The sequence below is a fragment of the Gopherus flavomarginatus genome, chromosome 1, assembly GCF_025201925.1.
Source record: "Gopherus flavomarginatus isolate rGopFla2 chromosome 1, rGopFla2.mat.asm, whole genome shotgun sequence".
NCBI lineage: Eukaryota > Metazoa > Chordata > Testudines > Testudinidae > Gopherus > Gopherus flavomarginatus.
The window spans coordinates 95,831,597-95,853,723 of record NC_066617.1 but is presented as its reverse complement, the minus strand read 5'-3'; the positions used below and the strand labels follow the sequence as shown (position 1 = coordinate 95,853,723).

Sequence of the window (22,127 nt, the reverse complement as noted above, 5' to 3'; positions counted from 1 at the left end):
CTCTAAGACAGGGGTCGGCAACCTTTCAGAAGTGCTGTGCAGAGTCTTCATTTATTCACTCTAATTTAAGGTTTTGCGTGCCAGTCATACATTTTAACGTTTTTAGAGGGTCTCTTTCTATAAGTCTATAATATACAACTAAACTATTCTTGTATGTAAAGTCAATAAGGTTTTAAAAATATTTAAGAAGCTTCATCTAAAATTAAATTAAAATGCAGAGCCCCCCGGACCAGTGGCCAGGACCCGGGCAGTGTGAGTGCCACTGAAAATCAGCTTGTATGCCGCCTTTGGCACATGTGCCATAGCTTGCCTACCGTTGCTGTGACATAACACCGTTTCTTTGAAATAGAAACCTTTTAACACTTTTCTGGGCTGAAAGTGAAAGGAACATATGTAATGGAGGAAGGAAGATGTTGTGTACAGACATAGCATAATATCCCTTTAAATAGTTTGTGAGCCTTTTTGTTCCATTCCCCGTGTTCAGGTTTTTTAGAAGTTGCCAGAACCCAACCACAGCAGCAATGTGAACATGGAGGAATTCCTGGCATGTTGCATATTTCCAATAAACACGTGTTTGGACTCCACTGAACACATGTGGTTCCTTCATCTTATGTTTGTGTCAAGAGAAAAAGAGAAGATCAAAACTGGAATTAAACTAAACTATAAAGTACATATTGGGACAGATCCTCAGCTGGCGTAAATAGGCACAGCTCCATTGAAGTCACTTTAGATCAGTGGAAGATGTGATTCATTTTTGTTTACCAAATCTCCTGAAGTAATGCAGGTAAATCTCTGTCGATAGCATTGTCTGCAGCATGTACAAGCAAATGCAAAATACACCTCTACCCTGATATAACGCTGTCCTCAGAAGTCAAAAAATCTTACCATGTTATTGGTGAAACTTTATTATATCGAAGTTGCTTTGATCCACCAGAGTGCACAGCCCTGGCCCCCCCGAGCCCTGATTTACCGTGTTATATCTGAATTCGTGTTATATCGGGTAGCGTTATATCGAGGTAGAGGTGCATACTTCAAAATCGCTTCTCCGAGAAGGCATTGGCCTGGCCCTGAAGGGAATACCCAGGAACAGTGCTAGAAAACCAAACCACACTCTGCTGGCTCAGAGCACCGAGTTTCCCATTTGAACAGCTGCAATAAGCTCATATTGTGTGTTACACTGACAAGTCTGCCAGGCTCTTGATACCTGCGTGTAATCACACTATCTTTAGCATTTCGTTACACACTTGCTGTGTGTACCGACACGCGACAGGGATCCACACGGTGCTGACGGGTAAACAGCCAATAGTGCTGATAGCATCATTTGATCTCAAGGAGAGTCTAGTAACGAATGAAGCAGACACAACACTAAGGCCAGGTCTACACTACAGGCCTATATAGGTATAACTACACTGCTCAGGAGTGTGAAAAATCCACATCCCTGAGCAACATAGTTACACTGATCTAACCCCCCGCCCCGCATAGACAGCGCTATGTCAGCAGGACAGGTTCTCCCACCAACACAGCTATCACCTCTCAGGGAAGTGGATTAACTATGCCGAGGGGGGAAGCTCTCCCACCAGAGTAGGAGCATCTTTCAGTTAAGCACTACCGCCTTCCTAAATATATGAGGAGAACTTTGCAAAACACTGCACTTATCTTGGGACAGCCTGGATCTGGTAGGGGTGTGGGCTGAGTGTCGTGGCAAAGCGTCCAACCTCTCGAGGCCTGGCCTGGCCCTCAGGGAGACGGAAGGTGAAATGCTGCAGGAGGCTGGTGAAGAAGAGGAAGAGCTCCATCCTGGCCAGTGGTTCCCCCAGGCAAACACGGCGACCTGCAAGTGTGGGAGTGAGAAAAGAGGGAGGAGGCAGAGAGGAGGAGGATACAACACTACATGTAAATAACAAGTCACTGAAGGAGTAAGACCCTTACTGCACACCCACAGGTTGCACTGAGCACAGAATCTGCCCCCATATGCAGCAGATGGTGAGTCTCCCTATTCCCAGACCCTGTGTGAACAGGAAGAACTAGGAAATACTTCTCCAGACCAATCAATATTCTGTTTAATCCAGTTCCCTGTGTCTGATTGTGGCCAGCACCAGAAGCTTCAGTGGAAATCATAAAACCAAGGCCTCTGTCAGTTGATTTGGAGAGGAGAATTACTGCCTCATTAGCCTGACTCAAAAGGGTCAGACACACTAATACACAGGGCTAAATCCTCATCAGGTTAGATAGTAAAATATAATTTTGAAGTCTATGAGCTGATACCTGAAGTTTATAAGTTATGGAGACCATGTTAGGAGCTGGGTGAAACCTTGTGCAACACAGACCCAGAAAGTGTTACACAACTAGCCATCTAAGTGACCCAGAGTCAACCTTTAGAAACATAGTAGTAGATAATGATTTGTGTTTTTATGAATTAATATGTATATATAGTCAACCTCTAACAATGTAAGTGAATGGTTCCTGTCTATAGCTATATTCTGTTTAGTCAGAGATCAAAAGGCGTTGTTAACATATAAATGAACTGTGAATGTAGTAATAGCATTATCTTCATTTCTCTTTGAAGTATGTAGTAAACTAGAGAACACACAGAAACTGAGAACAGACAAAAACAGAGAGAGGCAGAGACAAAAGCAAGAGGGACAAGGAGGAATAGCCTGTGAGTGCAGTGAGACCCTAGGAAAAAAGCTTTTGGGTTTGTTGGCAAAAGAGACTTTGGGCCATAAGCTAAGAAACTGCTCCTTTTATTACGGGTTCCTCTTGAGTTCAGAGGAGCAGGACTTTGTACGTTCCTTATAAACAAACAAGATGGCATCCAAGAAAATACCTGACTCCACCAATTTCTACTTCCAACTGGAATGTCCCCAGGGCCCAGAAATTTGACAAACATAAGAACAGCCATAGTGGTTGAGACCAAAGGTCTATCTAGCCCAGCATCCCGTCTTCCAATGGTGGCCAATGCCAGGTGCCCCAGAGGGAATGAACAGAACAGGTAATCATCAAGTGCTCCATTCCCTGTCGCCTAGTCTCAGCTTCTGGCAAACAGAGGCTAGAGACACCATCCCTGCCCATCCTGAATAACAGCCATTAATAGACTTATCCTCCATGAATTTAGCCAGTTCTTTTTTGAACCCTGTTATAGTCTTGGCCTTCACAACATCCTGTGGCAAAGAGTTCCACAGCTTGACTGTGCATTATGCGAATAAATACTTCCTTTGGTTTGCTTTAAACCTGCTGCCTATTAATTTCATTTGGTGACCCCTAGTTCTTGTGTTATGAGAAGGATTAAATAATACTTCCTTTTTTACTTTCTCCACACAGCCATGATTTTATAGACCTCAATCATATCCCCCCTTAGACGTCTCTTTTCTAAGATGAAAAGTCCCAGTCTTAATAATCTCTCCTCATATGGAAACCGTTCCATACCCCTAATAATTTTTGTTGACTTTTTCTGAATCTTTTCCAATTCCAATACAGTTTTTTTGAGATGAAGTGACCACATCTCTCTGCAGTATTCAAGATTTGGGCCTACCATGGATATATGTAAAGGCAATATGAGATTTTCTGTCTTGTTATCTATTCCTTTCTTAATGATTCCCAACATTCTGTTGGTTTTTTCTGACTGCCACAGAACATTGAGAGGAAGTTTTCAGAGAACTATCCACAATGACTCCAAGATCTTTCTGGAGTGGTTACAGCTAATTTAGACCCCATTATTTGATATGTATAGTTGGGATTATGTTTTCCAATGTGCATTACTTCACATTTATCAACATTAAATTTCATCTGCCATTTTGTTGCCCAGTCACCCAGTTCTGAGAGATCCTTTTGTAGCTCTTCACAGTCTGCCTGGGACTTAACTATCTTGAGTAGTTTTGTATCATCTGCAAATTTTGCCACCTCACTGTTTACCCCTTTTACCACATCATTTATGAATATGTTGAACAGTACTGGTCCCCATACAGACCCCCGGGGAGACACCACTATTTACCTCTCTCCATTCTGAAAGCTGACCATTTATTCCTACCCTTTATTTCCTTTCAGCCAGTTACGAATCCATGAGAGAACCTTGACTCTTAACTCATGACAGCTTACTAGCCATTCAGGTTGAAATGGGGCAACCCTATTATCTAGTGCGGCTGTGGAGCAATTAGGAAAGGTAGAGTGTTGTGCTTTGTGCTGCTAAGGTACAAATACAGAGCTAGCTAACAAAAATCCATTCTTGTATGATGTGAGGCTCTAGATCAGCAGGTCCCAATTTCTTTTCCCAAGTGACCCCGTTTGAAGGAAATATTTTCATCCAGAATCCCAGAAAACATGGAAGAGCAAAACGGGTTCCTCTGCACAGCATGATCTCAGACACCCCGTAAGTGGGAGCTCCCCCCATGTGGAGGACGTCTTTTTGCTCTACAAAACTGTCCTCTGCCCAGTGTATCCTCATACATATGGTGCATGTGAGGTCAGAGCAAAATAGCATCCTCTGCACACGATGGATTGCCACGATCCCATGTGCTGATGGCATCGCCCCATTTGGGGTTGTGAGCCATATTTTAGGACCCACTGCTCCACACAGAGTGAAAGGCAGGCACTGACAAAGTACAGGGAAGACTGATTGCACTTCAGTTTGGCACAAATGGAGGGTGGCTGCTCAATTACCTGTTTACAGACTAAACTCAAATCATAAAACGAAAAACAAAACTGGCTTTTAACCAAGGGTATGTCCACACTTTGAGCTGGAAGGTGTAATCTCCAGCTCGAGGAGACGTCCCTCCACTAACTCTGAGCGAGCTAGTGTGCTAAAAAGCAAAGTGTAGCCATGGGGGCACAAGCAGCAGGAGGGGATAGCCACCTGAGTAGGTACCTACCATCTTGCACAGGATCATCCTCAGGGTGACCAGCCTCTTCCGTTGCTCACGCTGCAGTGGCTACACTCCTACGTGCTATTGGCGAGTTAGCGTGGGTATGTGTACCCAACCCGGAACATACACCCCTAGTCTGAAGTGTAGATGTACCCGCTGAGCCAACACCTAGCTCAGCTTAGTACAGAGAGAACCTCTCCCTCCAACCCCCAGTACTGCAGAGTATTCTGGAAATGCCTTAGAAGCTGCCTAATTACATTTGTGACACATTTTTTTCCTTTGATGGGACCTCAACCCTCTCTGTAACTGAACCGGTTGGCTGCATTGAAACAAACCTAGAGAGCACCAACTGCTGTGCTAAGTGTTCATGGATTTTTGAAGGTGATCCAGTCACTGGGAAAGGTCCTATGGCAAAGCTATAACTGCTCAGTTCACAGACCCGTCTGTCTAAGCCCTTGTGTTTCCCACTGCTAGAACTCCTGGGCTGCCCTGGTACAGGCCTGGCAGAGGCAGTGCCTCACCAGTTCAGAAATCCCTCTGCTGTGGATGTGGTGACCAAAGGAATTAGGACAGACTCTACAGCCCCTCCACCAGCCACAGCTGGCCTCCTTTGGTGTGTATCAGAGAATCAGTATTTCCCTCTTCTCATCTCTCTGATGAGTTGGGAGCATACAGGAAACTGGGAACATCCATCTCCCCTTTATCCCCTACTGATCCATATACCCCACTGCAGTGGTCCCAGGGCCTCCAGTAACAAAGGCCTTCCTTTGATCAGGTGCCTTGCAACTCAAAGAAGTACGTGGCACACAACAATTTTGATCATGCTTTATCAGAAGTCCCTAACTATGATCCCATCCATTTCCCAATAACACACACCTCACCTGTGTGCACACTGTTTCTAAACAGATTCCTGGGCTTGTAGTTAAGGTTTTCGGTTACAGTGCAGAAGCGATTAATGTGTTACATTCAGAATGTCCTTGTGTCTAATGGAGTATGAAGTAATTTCTCTGGGGAGATGCAGCCTGCTAATGAAGAACAGAGCCTAACGTGACGGATGGGTGTATTGGCTTAAGGGATGTAGGTCCTCCTTAACTGGCAGTTCCTCGTTCCTCAGGGATTAAGTAGGTGTGTTTGTTACATAAACAACTGGAATTGATTTTTAATAAGTAGATCTTCTATTTAAATAACTACAGCTGTAGAAGATGAGCAATGAATTAATTATGGTGCGGGTTGCCCAGCTTACTACAGAATAAAGAATACAAGACTGCTTTCCTTTGGCCGAGTGGTTTACATAGGCCTCTGGGACAAGCTGCTCAGACTCTCAAGGCTTGACCCTAAATACAGTATTTCAAGGACAGAGTTTCTGCGCTGGAGAAATAGAGAGAGGGAGTTATTATGCAGAGGTTGCATATACTGATACCACCAGGGCACTGTAGAACAGGCCCAGCTCAGCACGGATTGCGATGATCTTCCACATGAGGAAGATGCTCTCATGATGAGAGGGACATCTTGCTTTAAAGGAGACGCACATTCCCATAACAGTAGTGGGTCACATCTCATGCATTGTACCTCATTTCCAGAGGGACGGCCTCTCCCAGTTCCTCCTCCCCTTGGATTTACCTGCTGAGAAAGGCAGGAAGGCCTCTCGCTTCACAAACTGCCCAGCTACATCCAGGAAGTGCTCTGGGTAGAACTGATGCGGCTTCTCCCAAACCGTTTCATCCTTCAGCACCGAAGACAAATTAGTGATGACTGTCGTTCCCTGATCCACCCCAGAGAAGAAACAGGGTATGTAAGAATTGTCACATCAGAAAAGGCCAGTCCCTCTGCATTCAATATCCCATCTCAAGTAGTGGCCATTGTAGGATGCTTCAGAGGAAAGCACAGAACCTCTCTCAGGTACCTAATTGCATAATCTTATAGCACAGTGGAGTGGGACGCTTTCAGGGCCCTAGCTAGTGCACAGCGTATGCTCTGAAGCTTGTCGCCCTTGTACATTGCATGCTAGCTAGACTAAGAGTATGCAAGTGGTGTTTTCAGGGTCTACTGAGCTTTATGGGATGAAAATTCCTTCTACTCCCCACTTTTAGCTCTGGTAAGAGTGTTCTGATTGAGAGACTGTGAACTACAATTCTCATTGTCTTCACAGAAAAGGCGAGATCTTTCCCCTCTCACATGCCTTTGACCTGAGCTAGAGGAGTTTCTTCTAAGGGCAAAAGTGGAGTTTAGTATTGCATGACTTTGGTCTCTCCGGTGAGACTGTCGCCAAGGAAGGCACTAATTGCCCATCATTGTCTCTTCTCCACTTGGAACTGGACTGAGATGCACAGTGGCCTCTGAACAGCTACTATTGCTACTGTTCTGGATTTGAACTCTTGACCTAGCAGGTAGTTTCTATACAGTTAATCAGCTTTACCTTTCTCCACCTTCAAGCAGATGTACTGAATGTTATAAGGTGCCCAAGACACACTTACAGTCTCCCTTGTAATGATTGCACTCCTTAGTTGTGTTTTAGCTCAATTCATTGTTTTTTCAGATATTGAAAGGCCTTTTGAAAATGGAGCTAACCACATAAACAAGGGTCTCCCTGAGGCCCAGGCTCTTTCAAAACTGTACATTTGATAACTCGACAATGGCTGTGTGATTCAGAGCATTGTACTCCAACCTCCTTTGCATGGAACCTTGGGGAGATTCACATGTGGAATGTCTGCAGCTTCAGGACATAAGTCTGCAAGGGGAGAAGATGTCTGCATCCCCTGCTGGCCACAGATACCTTTGGAATGAAGAAGCCTTGGAGCTCGGTGTCCCGATATGTCATATGAGGCACTCCAACAGGAATAATATCCCCATAACGTTGAGTTTCATGGATCACAGCATTGGTATAAGGCATGTTCGCTTGGTCCTCCATCTGGGGTAACCTGTCCCTGCCAATCACCTTATCAATTTCTTCATGGACTTTACCTAGAAAAAGACACTTTACATCCTCCTCAATATAACATAATGATGTACAAATGGGGAACCTGCAGATTTACCCTTAAGCTTTAAACACTGGGGGGCAGCGCTTGTCTGTCTATTTGTACAGCGCTGGGTTTATATTCTGTGAGTTTGTTAGCCACCTTCACTGAGCAGTTTAAAAGTGAGTCATGCTCTAAGTGTCTGGGAGGTGGCTGGTGTCAGGGGCACTTGTTCAAGGGTCAGGAACCATATCCAGCAGTGGGGAGAGGGCGTGGACCAACTTCTGATTTCTCTCACCTCCACACAACCAGAAAGCCTCTTTGATACCCCAGACATGCACTGCTCTGCTTCCCAACTGCTAATTCCTGACCTTGCAATCAGGTCCTGTATGTTTGTTGAAAGCACCTGAAAGCAACAGTGCAAGGGAGGCAGAGTTTAGCTGGTTGGGGGCGAGGGGCAAAGTGAGCCCCATAAACAGTGGTAAAGAGAGGAATGCAGAATTAGGCGCTGAAGGAGAGCACACTCATCTTCGGTTACTCAGCCCAACTTACATAGTTATTCTCTGTGCTATGGGCTAATAAGCTCATTGTTAGAGACATCCCACCTTCTTCATACTGTATTTGACCCACTTGTGCCTCCGGCGTTAGCACATTTAAGCAGGTTAGCACTAATCCCTATGGAGACCCTAAGGGAAGGAAGTAGCTACGAGGGTCTCAGAGTGCCCTTGTCATGAAGAAAAATGGTGAGCGCTCCCTCTGACACTGAAATCTTTATCAGGAGCTTTCTCTCTCCCTTCTCCCTTGCCACAGCTCTTTGCTCTCCCCCTCAGAGAGTTTTCCAGTGGAATTTTTTCCCCAATAACTGCTGTGACTGCTGCTCTGGCAGCTTCATATGCCCAGAACACAACGGTGACCGCAGAAGCTAAGAAGTTCTCAGTGTAGGGTGACCGGACGTCCCAATATTATTGGGGGCGTCCCGATTTTAGGGGACTTGTTCCGCAGCCCAAGCTTACATCATTCAGCACTGCTTCCTGGGGGAGCTCCCGGTGCCCACCCACCGGCAGGAGCACCACATGCTGCAGGGGCGGGGCTTACAGGCACAGGGAGTGGGCAGAGAGCCCTCCGCCCCCCCTCCACCTGCCCCGACCCACGACCCTAGGAGCCAAAGGGACCAGCCTGCTGGATGCTTCCCGGGCCGGGAGCCATCCCAAGTGAGCACCACTAGGACTCCCCACCTCGCCCTCTGGCAGGCCCCTCAGACTCTTAGGGCGGGAGGGGGAGAGCGCCTCTGCATGCTGCCGGTGCCTGCAAGCCCGGCTCTGCAGGTCCAGCAGCTCCCATTGGTGCTTTTCCCAGCCAATGGGAGCCACGGAGCTCGCGCTTGTGGCGGGTGCAGCACATGGAGAGTCTGGAGACCCCCCTCGCTGCTATAACCCTAGGAGCAAGAAACAGGGCTGGTGAGTGTCAACAGGGAAGGGGGCAGGGTGTGATGGAGTGAGTGTCTGGGCGGTGTGAGGGGGGTGCTGGGCTGTGAGTGTGTGGAGGGCGCTACGCAGTGGGGGAGGTTTGTGTGTGTCAGGGCACAGGGCAGTGCAGGTCTGTGTGGGGCATTGTGTAGTTGTGGTGGTGGTGCTGTGGGGAAGGGCACTGGGAGGGAGGACAAAAGGGAGGGAGGGGAAATCTGTGTATTGGGAAAGTAGCGAGTGGGGGGTTCTGTGTGGGGTGCTGGGAAGCTGTGGTGGGGCTGTGGGCAGGGGGGCACTGGGCAGGGTGTGTGTGCACAGCACTGTGCATTTGTGGTAGAACGGTTGTAGGGGGGCTCTGGGCATAGTGGATCCAGCGGGCTGTGTGGCATTTTACTCTTGCGATCTGGTCACTCTATCTCAGTGGAAGATGCAGGGTTGGGAGAACCGGTCACATCTCCACCAGTCCTCTTGCTTACACTGGATGTCAGGATGGAGAAGCATGTACAGCAATGCCCAGCGCAGGGTGGTGGAGGTGGTCTCAGTGCCAGCGGTAAACAAGTCAATTGTTACCATACGAAGGTTGTTGTCATTGAAACTGCTCCCCGCATGCTCTTTGGCCTGAAGGGAACAAAAGAGAGCGTGATTTGACCTTAGATTTTTGTTGAGGAGAGAGGATCAGATGGGTAGATAGTGGTAATTCATATTCTCAGACTGAAAGGTTGAATTGTTTGCAGAGTGCAGCATAACACGTGCATATGACAACACACGCTGTCAAGGCTCCTTGGTTGCATACATTTCAAAGTAATAATTTGTCCCACACATCATAGACTTCATCAGGAATAAAATTCAGGACCTTCTGCTCCAAAAACACAGGGTATGTCTACTATATTTTCCTTCACACTGTGTTAGTGAACCCAGTGCTTGAGCATCTACACTGGGGGAGTCAGTAGGTGGATGGCAGGCCAAATCTGGACTGCTAGATGCTTTTGAACAGACCCTGAAATCTTTTAATTTAAATATTATTATTGTTTATTTTTCTCTGCAGTTGGGACCTTGCCTATACCCTGACCAAGAAATTTGGACCTTAACAAAACAATTATCGACTAACCCTGCAGAAGTCTTCACTGATTGTCAACCCTAGGTTAAGAATATTCTAGGATAGGCGTGAACCTCTGGCATCCACACTGTAGCAGACAGAGCCGAGTCAAACCAACCATATTCCAGACCCCCTAACACCCTCCCAGAATGTGGCCGCTCTAGCCCTGACTATGGGAAAGATTTACTGCCCACCCTGCACATTACAGGAACTTTGACAAGCCTGTCAAAACTGCCTGCCGAGCAACATGGAAGAAGCCCCTTTTCAAGAACTTTTCTTCCTTGCGCTGTCCCGCCTGTGTCAGGAATGGGGCAGAGTTTCCATGAGGCGCTGGTGGACATTTCAGCAGCACTTTCAGACCCATCCAAGTCCAGGGGTGCTGGAATAATTTTTATAGTGGGGGCGCTCATGACAGAAACCATGTATTTGGTCTTTGTTATTACTAATTCAAGCCAGGAGTTGTGGTCAGTTCTATTTCCAGCACCACTAAGGTGGTGGAGGAGGAGTACCCAGGCACAGCAGACTCACACTGGCTGATGCTGCTCAGTACACTCAGCATACACGCTGGAAACTCTGCCCACAGTCTCTTACCACCAGAGTTAAGGGAGGGTCTCCAGTCAGTCTTAGAGAGTTGTGCCTTTGCAACCACAAGAGGTTAGTGTGATCACTCACACTGGATCAGGTCAGAAATTCCATGTAGTACCATAAGGGTTTCTTATCTAGATTTTCTCAGAGCAATTGTATACATTTGGACATAGACTTAACATGGGCAATAACTAATATGCTATTTAAAAGCCAATTAAAATGTAATTTGCTTTGTTTGCAACTCAGAACAAGAAGTTGACATTTAGAAACTTCACACAAAATGAAAGCTTTTTAAAAAAGTTTCAGGTTAATCAACATTTTAAAAATACTATAAAATAAAACAAACCATAAAATAAATGAAAAATTGAAATGTGCTGTTCTGACAACCTCAAAACAGAATGTTTCAAGCCTATCAAAATGTTGCATTTTGATTTTTTCTACATGAAATTCTGTCAAAAACGACATGTTTCATTGTTTCAATTTTGCAACCAGCTGTTCTAGAAAGATAAAAAAACAGATCAGGTTTTTGTTCTGGAACATTTTTCCAGCCAGGAATTCCCAGCAGCCTGCCTTTGAACGAAGCTGTGATTTGGAAGGATGAAGGAAGTCTTCACTATGACCTTTGCCAAAACTGTTAAAAAGAAGAGTCTCTAAACTGTACATGGTCGGCTTATATCAGGGCTGTTCCACGGCCAAGACAGCTAAGGACCCAGGTACAGCACCCACTAGAGTGGGGCACTGCCTCAGTACAAGTTGCAGCTATCAGCCTGTTCTTCAGCTGATTTCTCAGCATGAACTCATTAGACTCACTAGATAAGGGAAAACCAGAAGAAATAGAACAGTGAGCTGTTCATAGCAGTTCTATTAGCAAAAGGATTTTGCTTGTAAACTTTACAACGAGGGACAAGGGAAGCTAACAGGGAGTGTTCCCGTCACTAATATCTTCACGGAGCCAATGAGATCTACACCTGCTGTTCTCCTCCTTACTTCTCTATCTCCTGTAGAAAAGCATCAGTGAAATCTCTCTTTTCGGTAGGATTCCAGGTCGTCCTGTGCTCCTTCACAAGCTCATCTGTGAAGTCCAGGATCTCCTTTTGGGATCGGAAGACTCTCTGTGGCACTCCAGGGATGAGCAGCAGCCAAGGTACTACGACAAGAAGCTAAGATAACACAGTGAGAGAGAGAAAACCACAGCCCATGACTCCCAGAATAGAATCACTAAACTACAATCTTACTGATCAATCAAATAGCAGCTTCTTACTGACCAAATCATATGTGCTGAGTTACCTGGGGCAGGAATCCAGCTTCTTCTTTGAAGAGCTGTTCAACCAAATACAGCAACCTCTGAAATTTCTTATTGTCATAGTCAAAGCGCTCGCCATAGACGAGGGAGCAGATCACATTGCTAACTGCGTTGTTTATAAGAAAATGTGGATCAAAAGGATGACCTGAAAAACATACAGGACCAACCAAAGACATTAGGAGACACAACATCACTGTAGCCTGCTCCTCGCTGCATGGAACATACTGAGCAAGAACCTCTAACCTTTCAAAACTGCTTACGAATAAACCAATTTAAAGTCCATGCTCATGTAACCTGGGGAACTTAAAGATGCCTCACATACTAACAGGGTTGGGCCTGGTCAGTACTTGGAAGAGAGAACACCATGGAAAATTTAACAATTTCAGGTTTGTGCTGTAGATTCAGTCAGTGGTACTGACTGAAGGCTTTTGTCTGCAGCCATATTAGGAGGCAGCAAGCATTAGCTAAGAAGTCACATCCTCACATTCCATCTAAAATACATCAAAATAATTAACATCGGGCTGTTAAAAAGGCGATCTTGTCCTAATACCACCCACTATCGCCAGATTAAAAAAAACAGATCTTAAGATGGTTAAAGAAAACTTAGTCTGATAGCGTCCTGTCTGGCATGAAATCACTTATCACTAGTTGTGGTTGTCAAATACTCATTTCTTTCTTGTTTTATCTTTATGGTCCCCACTTCTCTATTGTTTGTCTGGATGGTCTGGTTCTTTGTTTTAGTCTGTTACATATGTAAGCAGAGTCAGGATAAGCTCTACCCTGACATCTGGTGGAAAGAATGTCAGAGAGTGTATTTGCATAGGCACGCCTACCCTATCCCAGACTGCTGAGCGGTGGGACTGCTTGGTGACAAATGACTCACCCTCAGTTGGGTGGTACTTGCTAGACAAGGGACATGGGTTCCAAAACCCAGTGAACTGAGAGAGGGTGGGGATAGGTATCTGTGCCTGGTGATGCAGGCTCCTTGTGGAGCCAGAAGCACCAGTTGCACCTCCTCCTCTCTCCACTGTGGAATGTCAGAGTTGATTTTTTTTATTCCCTCAAGAATAAATACAGGTTACTGAGCTGAATGCACTTTGGGCTAATGGTGCACTAGCACTGGGGCTCCCCCACTAAGACGTGAGAACACTAAGAGTTGAAATCACGAAAGAGCTGAAATGACTGAGCTGAGAGCACTGAGTACTGTGCTAACTAGTGGGGGAGCCTGAAAATATACTGTGGAACAGAGCAGCTGGCAGAGTGGAGCAGTTGCGGGGACGGCTGGTGCGGATCACGGGACAGCTGGTGGCAGCAGAGCGGCTGGCAGAGCGAAGTAGCTGTGGGACGAGTGGAGCGGCCCACAGAGCGAGTGGAGCTGAGCAGTTTTGCAGAGCGGCTCATGGAGCAGAGCAGCTGGTTGAGCGGAGCAGTTCCTGAGGACGGCTGGAGGAGCAGAGTGGAGCAGCTGGTAAAGCGGAGCAGTTCGTGGAGAAGGTGGAAGCAGAACCCACGGAGAGGCAGGGCAGTTGGCCCCGGACTACGTAAGGTGCCCCTTTCTACCCAGGCTGGGGGGAGGGACCTCTACAGATAACTCTTGAACTCTGGGGTGGCATTGACCTGAGACTTTTGGGTTGTTGGACTTTGGGGTGATTGGACTTAAAACCCTAAGGGGAAAAAGGACAGTGCCAAAAAAACTTGGAGGTGGGTTTTTGTTTATGGTTTGTGTTATAACCCTGTTTGTGGTGTTTCTCCAATGGGATGCCGCATTGATTCCTTCCTTTATTAAAAAGATTTTGCTACACTCAGACTCCGTGCTTGCGAGAGGGGAAGTATTGCCTCCTAGAGGCGCCCAGGGGGGTGTGGTATGTGAGTGTCCCAGGTCACTGGGTGGGGGCTCGAGCCGGTTATGCATTGTGTTACTGAAACGGAACCCCTGGATACTGAACCCGGCCCTTGTTGCTGTCAACTCAGAGGGGCAGAAGGGTTACACATAATTATTTTACTAGGTGTAAATTAGTGAAGGTGGAGGGGTCTGATTGGTTAGAGAATTTTGTTACAATATGTTAGAATTGGTTAGGAAAATGATTGGTTAATACAGCTAAGCAGGACTCAAGTTTCACTATATAAAGTGGGGTCCAAGAAGGAGACCAGCAGAGAAGGAGCAGAAGAATAAGGAGGAGGAAAGACTTGGAAGAAGAAGAACTCGCTGTTAAGACACAGCCTAAGATCAAAGCTGCAAAGAATCCTCTGCACAACCCTGACATGCAGCAACCAGAATCCAGACGAGATTGCCCTTGTATGGCCAACAGGGAAAGTCCTCCTGCCTGACCAGGACTGGTGAGCATAGCAGTGTATGCATAGTACATGTATTCTGCTTGGTAATTGTTAATAAATAGAAGTTATTACTGTGAAAGGCTCTTTTGCTGCTAAAAGGTCTTGCAAACCCACAAACAGTATGCCCTGAGCCCTAGGAATAGGGTACGGGTGGGTGTCTAAATTAAGAGGGTTACATCTTGAGCCCTAAGAACTGGGTAGTGGGTGCCCCTAGAGTGTGCGAGTAATAGAGAACTGTGTGCTGGTAATAGTACTCATCTCTGCCTCAGTACTGAACCCGTGACTGCTGTGTACAGACAGATGTTACTGGGCTGCTACAGACATTTTTAAGTTGAGGCATAAAAGTGATGTCCTTAAAGACTTCATGGCATGTTTTGGAAGTGTTTTAATGTTGATGCCTCCACCAAATTCCAGCTGAGGTAATAACATTCTACCAACCTAAAGTTCCCCTTGCACATTCAATTGGAGACGTTGAGTTGTTTGGTTGGGTTTTTTTTTGTTTTTTTTTTACTTCCCATCACAAACTCTCATGTTAAAACATCTGTCAGGCTATCATATTATGCTTTCATTTCCTTATGTATGGAAGTTACACTGGTCCCCTGCCCCATCTCCCTTGATGCCACAAACCTTTTTCAGAACAGATTGCAGAGCATAGAAATCCAGCTTCCTCGGTCACATGCTGCTCTAGGGATCTCTTTCCCATCCCAAAGTTCCTCAAGGTGGAGAGTGCAAATCTCCTTTGCTCCTTCCAGGCCTGACCATATCTTGCAAACACCACCCCTGGAAAATAGTAAATAAACAAGAGACAATCAACTCTGGGAAGCACCATCCAACATTCACTGCACAGCAACAAAATAGGGCTGGAGGGACTGGCTTCTGAGGAAGGATAAAAGAAACTAAATGTAGCTTGGCCAAAGGCAGCTAATGGGAGCTATTATTGCATCTTCAGAGGTGTAGGTGGTTAGTGCAGAAGGAGAGGGATTATTCAGGGAGCTCCAAGATATAGCTAGGAGGAAGGGCATGAAATTCAGGTCCAGATCTGCAGCTGGTATAACCTGATGTAGTCAATGGAGCTAAGCCATGCTATACTCTAAGGGTGTGAGCCTCAGGTTGGATGTCAGAAAACATTTCCCAGTGATGAGATCTACTAAACTACTCGATAGTCTCTCAAAGGAATTAATGGATGCCCCATCACAAGCCATTTAAAATTGGATTGGACAAAGCACTGAAGAACATACTACAGGGAGCATCCCTGCATTGGCCAGAGTATGGGCCAGGGTGAGGCTGAGAACACAGGCGGTGCGTAATGGAGGTTGTGGGAGGCTAAGCAGGGCCGGTGCAACCATTTAGGCAAACTAGGTGGCCGCCTAGGGCACCTAGTGGTTGGGGGCTCCTAAAAGCCCCCTCAGGCGAGGAGGTGGAGGTGAGCTGGGTGGTAGGGCGCGCGGAGAGGGTTGCCTGCAATAACGAGGGGGGGGCACAGGGGAACAGCTCCCCGCCCCAGGTTACCTCCACTCTGCCTCCTCCACTGAGCACACAGCCCAGTTCTTCGGTCTTCTCCAATCAGCGCTGCAAGCCTGGGTGGGGAGGAGAATTAGAGCAGCACTGACGTGCTCAGTGGAGGAGGCGGAGCCAAGGTGAGCTGGGGTGGGCTACTCAGGCAGGCTTAGTTTCCGCAGAACGTCTCCCCAGGCAGGGTTAGCTGCCATGGAGGGGCGGGGTTAGCTGGGGGCGGTGCAAGGTGGAAGTTTCGCCTAGGGCGCGCAACTTCCTTGCACCGGCCCTGAAGCTAAGCCTCCCCAAACCTCTGCTAATACTCCCCACCATGGTCCTGCACCAGTGGGAGGACTCAGAGCTCCTCCAGCCAGCCTGGGCTTGGGGTGGCTCAGGCCGGTGGTGGCTTGGGCGAGGCTTCTCCGGCCACAATAGGGGCTTGGGGCAGGGCAGGGGACTAGTCTTCCCAATGGGGGGCTGATACGCTCCCCATGGTTGAGAATACGTGAACCTATAAATATTTTTCCAGATCTAATCTTTGTTATGTTAGTGCTTTGGGATAACCTGAGATGATTCCAGCCCAACAAGCCTCCCTTTTAGGTTGCATTTCTTTCTACCTTCCCCCACTTTCACTCTTGGGTCCTGGAGGTTCCTCAGAAGGAGGTTATTTCTTTTACAAGCCGAGGAAGGTACATACATAGGGTGAGGGTTAGGAAACTGCCAGTTCTGACAATGGCAGCCAATCAGTATTGATTACCATGTACTTTCTACAGAATGTTTCAGAATGGCCATGTCTTGGTAGTTGTTGCAGCACTGCAGCTGGGAAGGAGAGTCCCCATTTTGATCTAACCTGACTTCTTCCTCTCGAGAGGTAGTGTCGGGGGAAGACTCCAGCAAAAGCAACGTCAGCAGAGGGACAAGAGAGGGAAGGAGCTCACTTCCTAAGTCCCCTTCAACCTCTCCTGGAGCTCAAATGATAAACCCAGCCAGTCCCCCTGCAACACTGCCAGAAAACTATGTTAGTTTCCAAGGTACTTGCCTTTGGCATTCTCTCCGTAACCCAACTGCTTATATATAGAAAGGTATGGTCGGTCAGCAAAGTCCTCTGATTTCTGGACCAATGCTTCTTTTACAGCTTTGAATCCATTCACTACTATCAGATTACTCCAGCAGTTCTGAAGGCTAAAGACATTTCCATATATTTTCCTCAGCTGCCAAGAAAAGAAAAAGGAAAAACATATTGTTGGAAGTCAGGCTGGAAAGCAAGCCTGAAAAAATCATCTTGCTTTTCTGTACTCTCTCTAACTTAGAAGGATCTCAGAGCACTCTGTTGGGCTTGTTAGCTCATCACGGATGTGCAGCCACTTCTGGAGTGGAACAACTCACAGCAGTACTACACAGCCACTTACACAGGGAGAGAAGAATGCAACCATTGTCAGCTGATGGTGCAGGAAGAGTTTATGTCAACAGAACGTAACTAACCAAGTTGAAATTTGACCAGGGGCCTTGTGAAAGTGTCGTGGGCTCGTTAACGAAAACCACCAGTCAGGACCTCTTTTGGTGTCTTCAAAGATAACAGACCCAAGTGTACATTGTTCCTTAAAACCATGGTGTGGCACTGGTTTAACCACTGACACAGAGAGCCTTCTGCACTAATTCCTGCAGCACATGGCTTTGCATAGGAAATATCCCATTCAAGTACTGACCAGGCCCAACCTTGCTTAGTTTATGAAATCTGATCTTATCACAGAGGATATAGTAGTGCTGGCTACAGATACACAAAAAATAAAATTATTGACATAAGGGATTGTGGGGAGGGGGGCGTTTCCTGTGATGCTGGCAAATGAGGTGCCAGTTCTTGTCCAAGTTGCAGACATTAGCTAAGAACTAACAAACTCATTGCTGGAGACCAGACCAGTTCACCTGTATGTTAGTTTGCTCAAAATAGGTATTAGTCTTACAAGAATGAATTTAGTGTTTAGACTCTGTGAAATGCTTGTGAGTTGCTGCAGGCGTTAATCTCACTTGCAATGCCTGTGTTCCTCACCATAATAAAATATGTAAGTTTTGCTTTATAACTTAGCAAATGGCTGCTTTGGACTTGTGAACCCAGGCACAGGAATCCTCCCTCCCCACATCGAGAAGGACTGTCAAAATCAGCTGGGTCAAGGAACATTGCAATACAAAGGATTGGCTAACGGCCCGGCCCTATCCCACCTTGCAAATGCCATGTGCAAGGAGGCTTGTTCTGTGGACCTGGAAGCCGAATGAATGAAATAAAACAAAGTCACAGGAAAATTTTCCATCTGTTTGGCTATCTGAACTGTCACATGGCTAGAGATCCCCAGGGCTGCCTGCTGGGTCCGCCCTGAAAGACTCTTTGAATAGACACGTCACTGCAACTCAGTCACTCTTAGATTTAGATGATAACTTATTTGCGAGTATAGGTTTGCTTGCTTGAACCTGCAAATAACTCTGTCATTTCTTTTTCCTAGTTAACAAACCTTCAGATCATTTATTACAGGATTGGCTACAGGTGTTGTCTTTCCTGTAAGATCTAGGGTACCAACTGATCTGGGGTAAGTGACAGGAATAACCTGAATGTGGTGTGATTTTTTTGGTGACCATTTATCAGTAAGTCCAGTTCATCTGGGTGGCAAGATAGACTGGAGATTCTAAGGGGACTGTCTGAGACTCCATGGTAAGCCTGTTTCAGTGATACAGGAGCAGGGGAGCTGGAATGAGGGGGAGGGTTAGGGGGGCGCTCCCCACAGTGGCCCGGGTTTCCTGGGTGGCTCTTACCACAGCCAGGCTTGGGCTTCCAGCCTGGCCTGGCGGCAGGGCCTCAGGGAAAAGAGAAGGAGCAGGGGGTGGAGGCACAAAGAGGGCAGGGCCTCAGGGGATGAGGAGAGGAGAGGTAGGGCCACAGAGGGGGCAGAGCCTCATGCCATCCCATACACTTCTACCGAGGTTCCAGCACTCCTGGTCAGCAGTTCACATTAGATACTGGCTTGGTGCAATCTGCTTACATAACACACCACAGTTTGGGGTATCTGCCCTGCTTAGCAGTCTGCCCTGAGACAGGCACTCACACTCTTGAGCCCCTCCCAACAGCATGATCGTTTCTTTGCCCATCTCTTAACCTATGTGGGTGGTTCATTACCCCAAAAACATTAGCCAGAAGATGGCTTATTGCAGCTATGACATGTGACTATGATGGCATCCTAGCCAACGCTGTTCTGAGCATTACGGCAGATGGCAATAACACTCAGATAACGGGAAAGGTTTTTGTGTTGATTAGTGCCCGAATGCAGCTGTGATTCAACTATTTTGGTAGGGAAAAAATCACATCCCTGACTGAAATCATTAAATCAATACAAAAACTGTGTGTTGACCAGACATGCCTGGAAAGGGGAAGCATAAAAGTCCTGCCCTTTTTCCACACTCAGGGAAACTTGAGGAGGGGGCACCTATGGAATTGCAGGTTTTCAGCTAGTGCCCAACAACTTTCAGGTCTTAGACCAAAGCAAACCAAGTTAACTTCATTGAGAATGACTTTCTTGGCTGCAAAACTGAGTTTGGTAATTACTAACCTTGATCCTTTCCTGCAGCTAACAGTTGTCTGGTGCAACGCAGGAGAGGGTAGTGCAAAGTTCTTTTAGATACCTCTGGACTCTCCTGATCATGTGCGCCAGTCCCATCCCACTCCCCTGCAGTAATTTAGATTAGCCTGAAGGCCTTTCTAAATTGTGGCAGTTTTCACTGGCCATGAGAGGCAGTTACAGCAGCTGGGATTCTGCAGGGTACAGGGGAACCCTGTCCCACGCCCCTTGGCTACAGGAAAGCACCATGTAGGAATTGCTGTTGGATTATCCCTCTGTCCTGGCTGAACACGCTATGGCTGGCTACACTGGCTTTGAGGCTACTTTGCACCAGCACAGAGTGTGCCCGATGTAAGCGAGCACCAGGGCCACTGTACCCTGGTGACAGACAGGCATTGCAGAGCACAAAGCAGAACAATTCAAAGCCATCATCAAATAGTTTAGGTCCAAAATTTAACCTATTTTCAGCTATTTGTGGGATTTCTTGAGGATTGTACCCACATGTGGGAGAAAATGTCCTTCTGGGCCAAGAATTTAGGGAGAGAAAAACCACAAGTAGTTGTTTTATGTGTATGTGAAAAACACAAGAAACCAATGCATCGTGTTCCAGCTTTTCTACAGTAACTTTCCTCAAAGCCACGTGGGCATCAGCCAACGATGCTGATGACACACAAAGAGGCACTGTGTGACAAGCAGACGAGAGTCCTTTTCTATAAGGCACTGGCGAACATGTGTCTGTAACAGTGCCTAGCATTCCGAGCATTCACCTCATTACCAGAAAGATACTGATTAAAAAGAGAATTCAGAGAAAAGCCACAAAAGAGATTAGGGAGCTGGATGGGCTGATTCATGAGGAAAGCTAAAATGATGTAAATATATAAACTGGTCAAATATCTAAGGAAGGGGACTGTGATTCTGCCTGCAAGTATTTGAAAGGTAAAAATGCAAAGGATGGAGGGAAATTGTTTAGGTTTGGGTGAAGGAGTAATGGATTGAGACTAAGTAATGGAGAATTTACTCTGGACACCAAGAAACAAACCCTCAGCAAGAGGTGCATCAGACTGGGGAATAGTTTGCTAGGGGAAGTGATGAAAGCCTCATTGCTGGGAATTAAAACTAGATAAAGCCCTGCGGGGCATACCACTAGAAGTTAGAGGGATGTATAAGAATAGGCCATTTCTATCTTTGATTTCTATGATTCTGTAAGTAAAAGGAGCTGTTCTCGTTTCCGTTCTGTGAGAAATGCAAGAAAGCAAAATGAAACGGTGTGAAATGGAAATAGGGGCAGAAAAGGGAATAATATGTTGTTACTAAAAAGGTGGAGTTAAAACAGCTACAGGGCAAAAGTGTTGTTGTCATCATCCGATTTGATCTGGAAACACAAAAACTCTTCCTACCACATGGTGAAAACAAGAACCAGACCCAGTTTCCCTTGACTGCAGTGTTGAAAGGTGCCAGCCTAGAAAAGGGGCCTCTGGAGTTTGGCAACTACAATCACTAAACATAATATGATTTAGTTGCCTCAAGCTACATCAGTAGTTTCCTTGCAGACAGGACAAAGCATGCACTTGCAACAACTAATCCTGCAGCGGTGGTGTGTGCTCTTGTTAGCGCAGACACAGCCAGCAAGCACATCCTACAGTTGTATAGCTGGAGATTACAGGTTTGTTCACTTTTGCTGAGTCACTGCATCTGGGTGTTCCCCTGTGGATATGGCGTGTGCGCGTGCGCAGTGGGGATCATCTCCTCCAGCGCTATCACATTTGCAGAGAATTCTACTGGACTTGGGAGTGGAATCTTGCCCTCTGGACCCTAGAGCCAGAGCAAAGCCACAGCAGATAATCTCAGAGCATTAGAGCCCCTCCTCCCCTAGGGGGACTGACTGTTACTGTGTTGGAAAAGCCCCTGCATGTAAAATAACCCACCAGCCCGCACCAGCTGGATTAACGAACCACCAGCCCACACCAGCTCTGTTCCACAGCCCGCTGTGCTCAGGGTGACCAGATGTCCTGATTTTATAGGGACAGTCCTGATATCCAGGGTTTTGGCTTATATAGACACCAATTCCCCCACCCCCCCACCCCCATCCCAATTTCTCACACTTGCTATCTGGTCACCCTAGCTGTGCTCTCCAGCCCCTCCGGCACTGACCTGGGTAAAGGAGAGGTGCGGGTTGTGGAAATCGATTTGCAACATGGTCCCAATGAAAGGCAGAGAGGTTGGCCCTGGTGGGTAGCGACTCCAGCTCTTCCTGCGCTTCAGGAAATCAAATAGCAGAGCGAAGACTGTGAGGGCTATGCCCAGTGCTGGGAGGTTGTTCCCGCAGGATCGAAGCTGGGACCAGAGCCACAGGAGCAGATCCATGATCGTTCTCCCCTTTGACTCCCCCTCCGTGTTTTTAACTCTCACCCCTGCCTCTTTTCCCTGCCCCTGT

At 46.8% G+C, this 22,127-nt stretch overlaps 2 protein-coding genes across 2 annotated transcripts in view; both read right to left on the bottom strand.

Moving 5' to 3' along the window:
- LOC127051675 (cytochrome P450 2D17-like) overlaps nt 1–22,127 on the bottom strand; it is a 204,937-nt gene that overhangs the window by 131,423 nt on the left and 51,387 nt on the right. The window lies entirely within an intron of this gene.
- LOC127052305 (cytochrome P450 2D14-like) lies at nt 1,570–22,096 on the bottom strand. Its single transcript, XM_050955870.1, has 10 exons — nt 21,845–22,096; nt 17,131–17,302; nt 15,225–15,377; nt 12,248–12,408; nt 11,948–12,120; nt 10,948; nt 9,756–9,897; nt 7,633–7,820; nt 6,480–6,621; nt 1,570–1,831 (listed from the first exon to the last, which is right to left on the bottom strand). The coding sequence occupies exons 1-10, from the start codon at nt 22,055–22,057 to the stop codon at nt 1,653–1,655; spliced, it is 1,524 nt and encodes a 507-aa protein (XP_050811827.1). The 5' UTR covers nt 22,058–22,096; the 3' UTR covers nt 1,570–1,652.

What these genes read in the sequence shown, in the direction of transcription:
- LOC127052305 (XM_050955870.1), bottom strand. Translation starts at nt 22,057, where the DNA reads ATGGATCTGCTCCTGTGGCTCTGGTCCCAGCTTCGATCCTGCGGGAAC. An exon ending in CGCACCTCTCCTTTACCCAG is followed by an intron (nt 17,303 to 21,844) that starts GTCAGTGCCGGA and finishes TTTTCTTGGCAG; the next exon opens with CTGAGGAAAATATATGGAAA. An exon ending in AAGGCTTCTTCATTCCAAAG is followed by an intron (nt 6,622 to 7,632) that starts GTATCTGTGGCC and finishes GGGGTGGATCAG; the next exon opens with GGAACGACAGTCATCACTAA.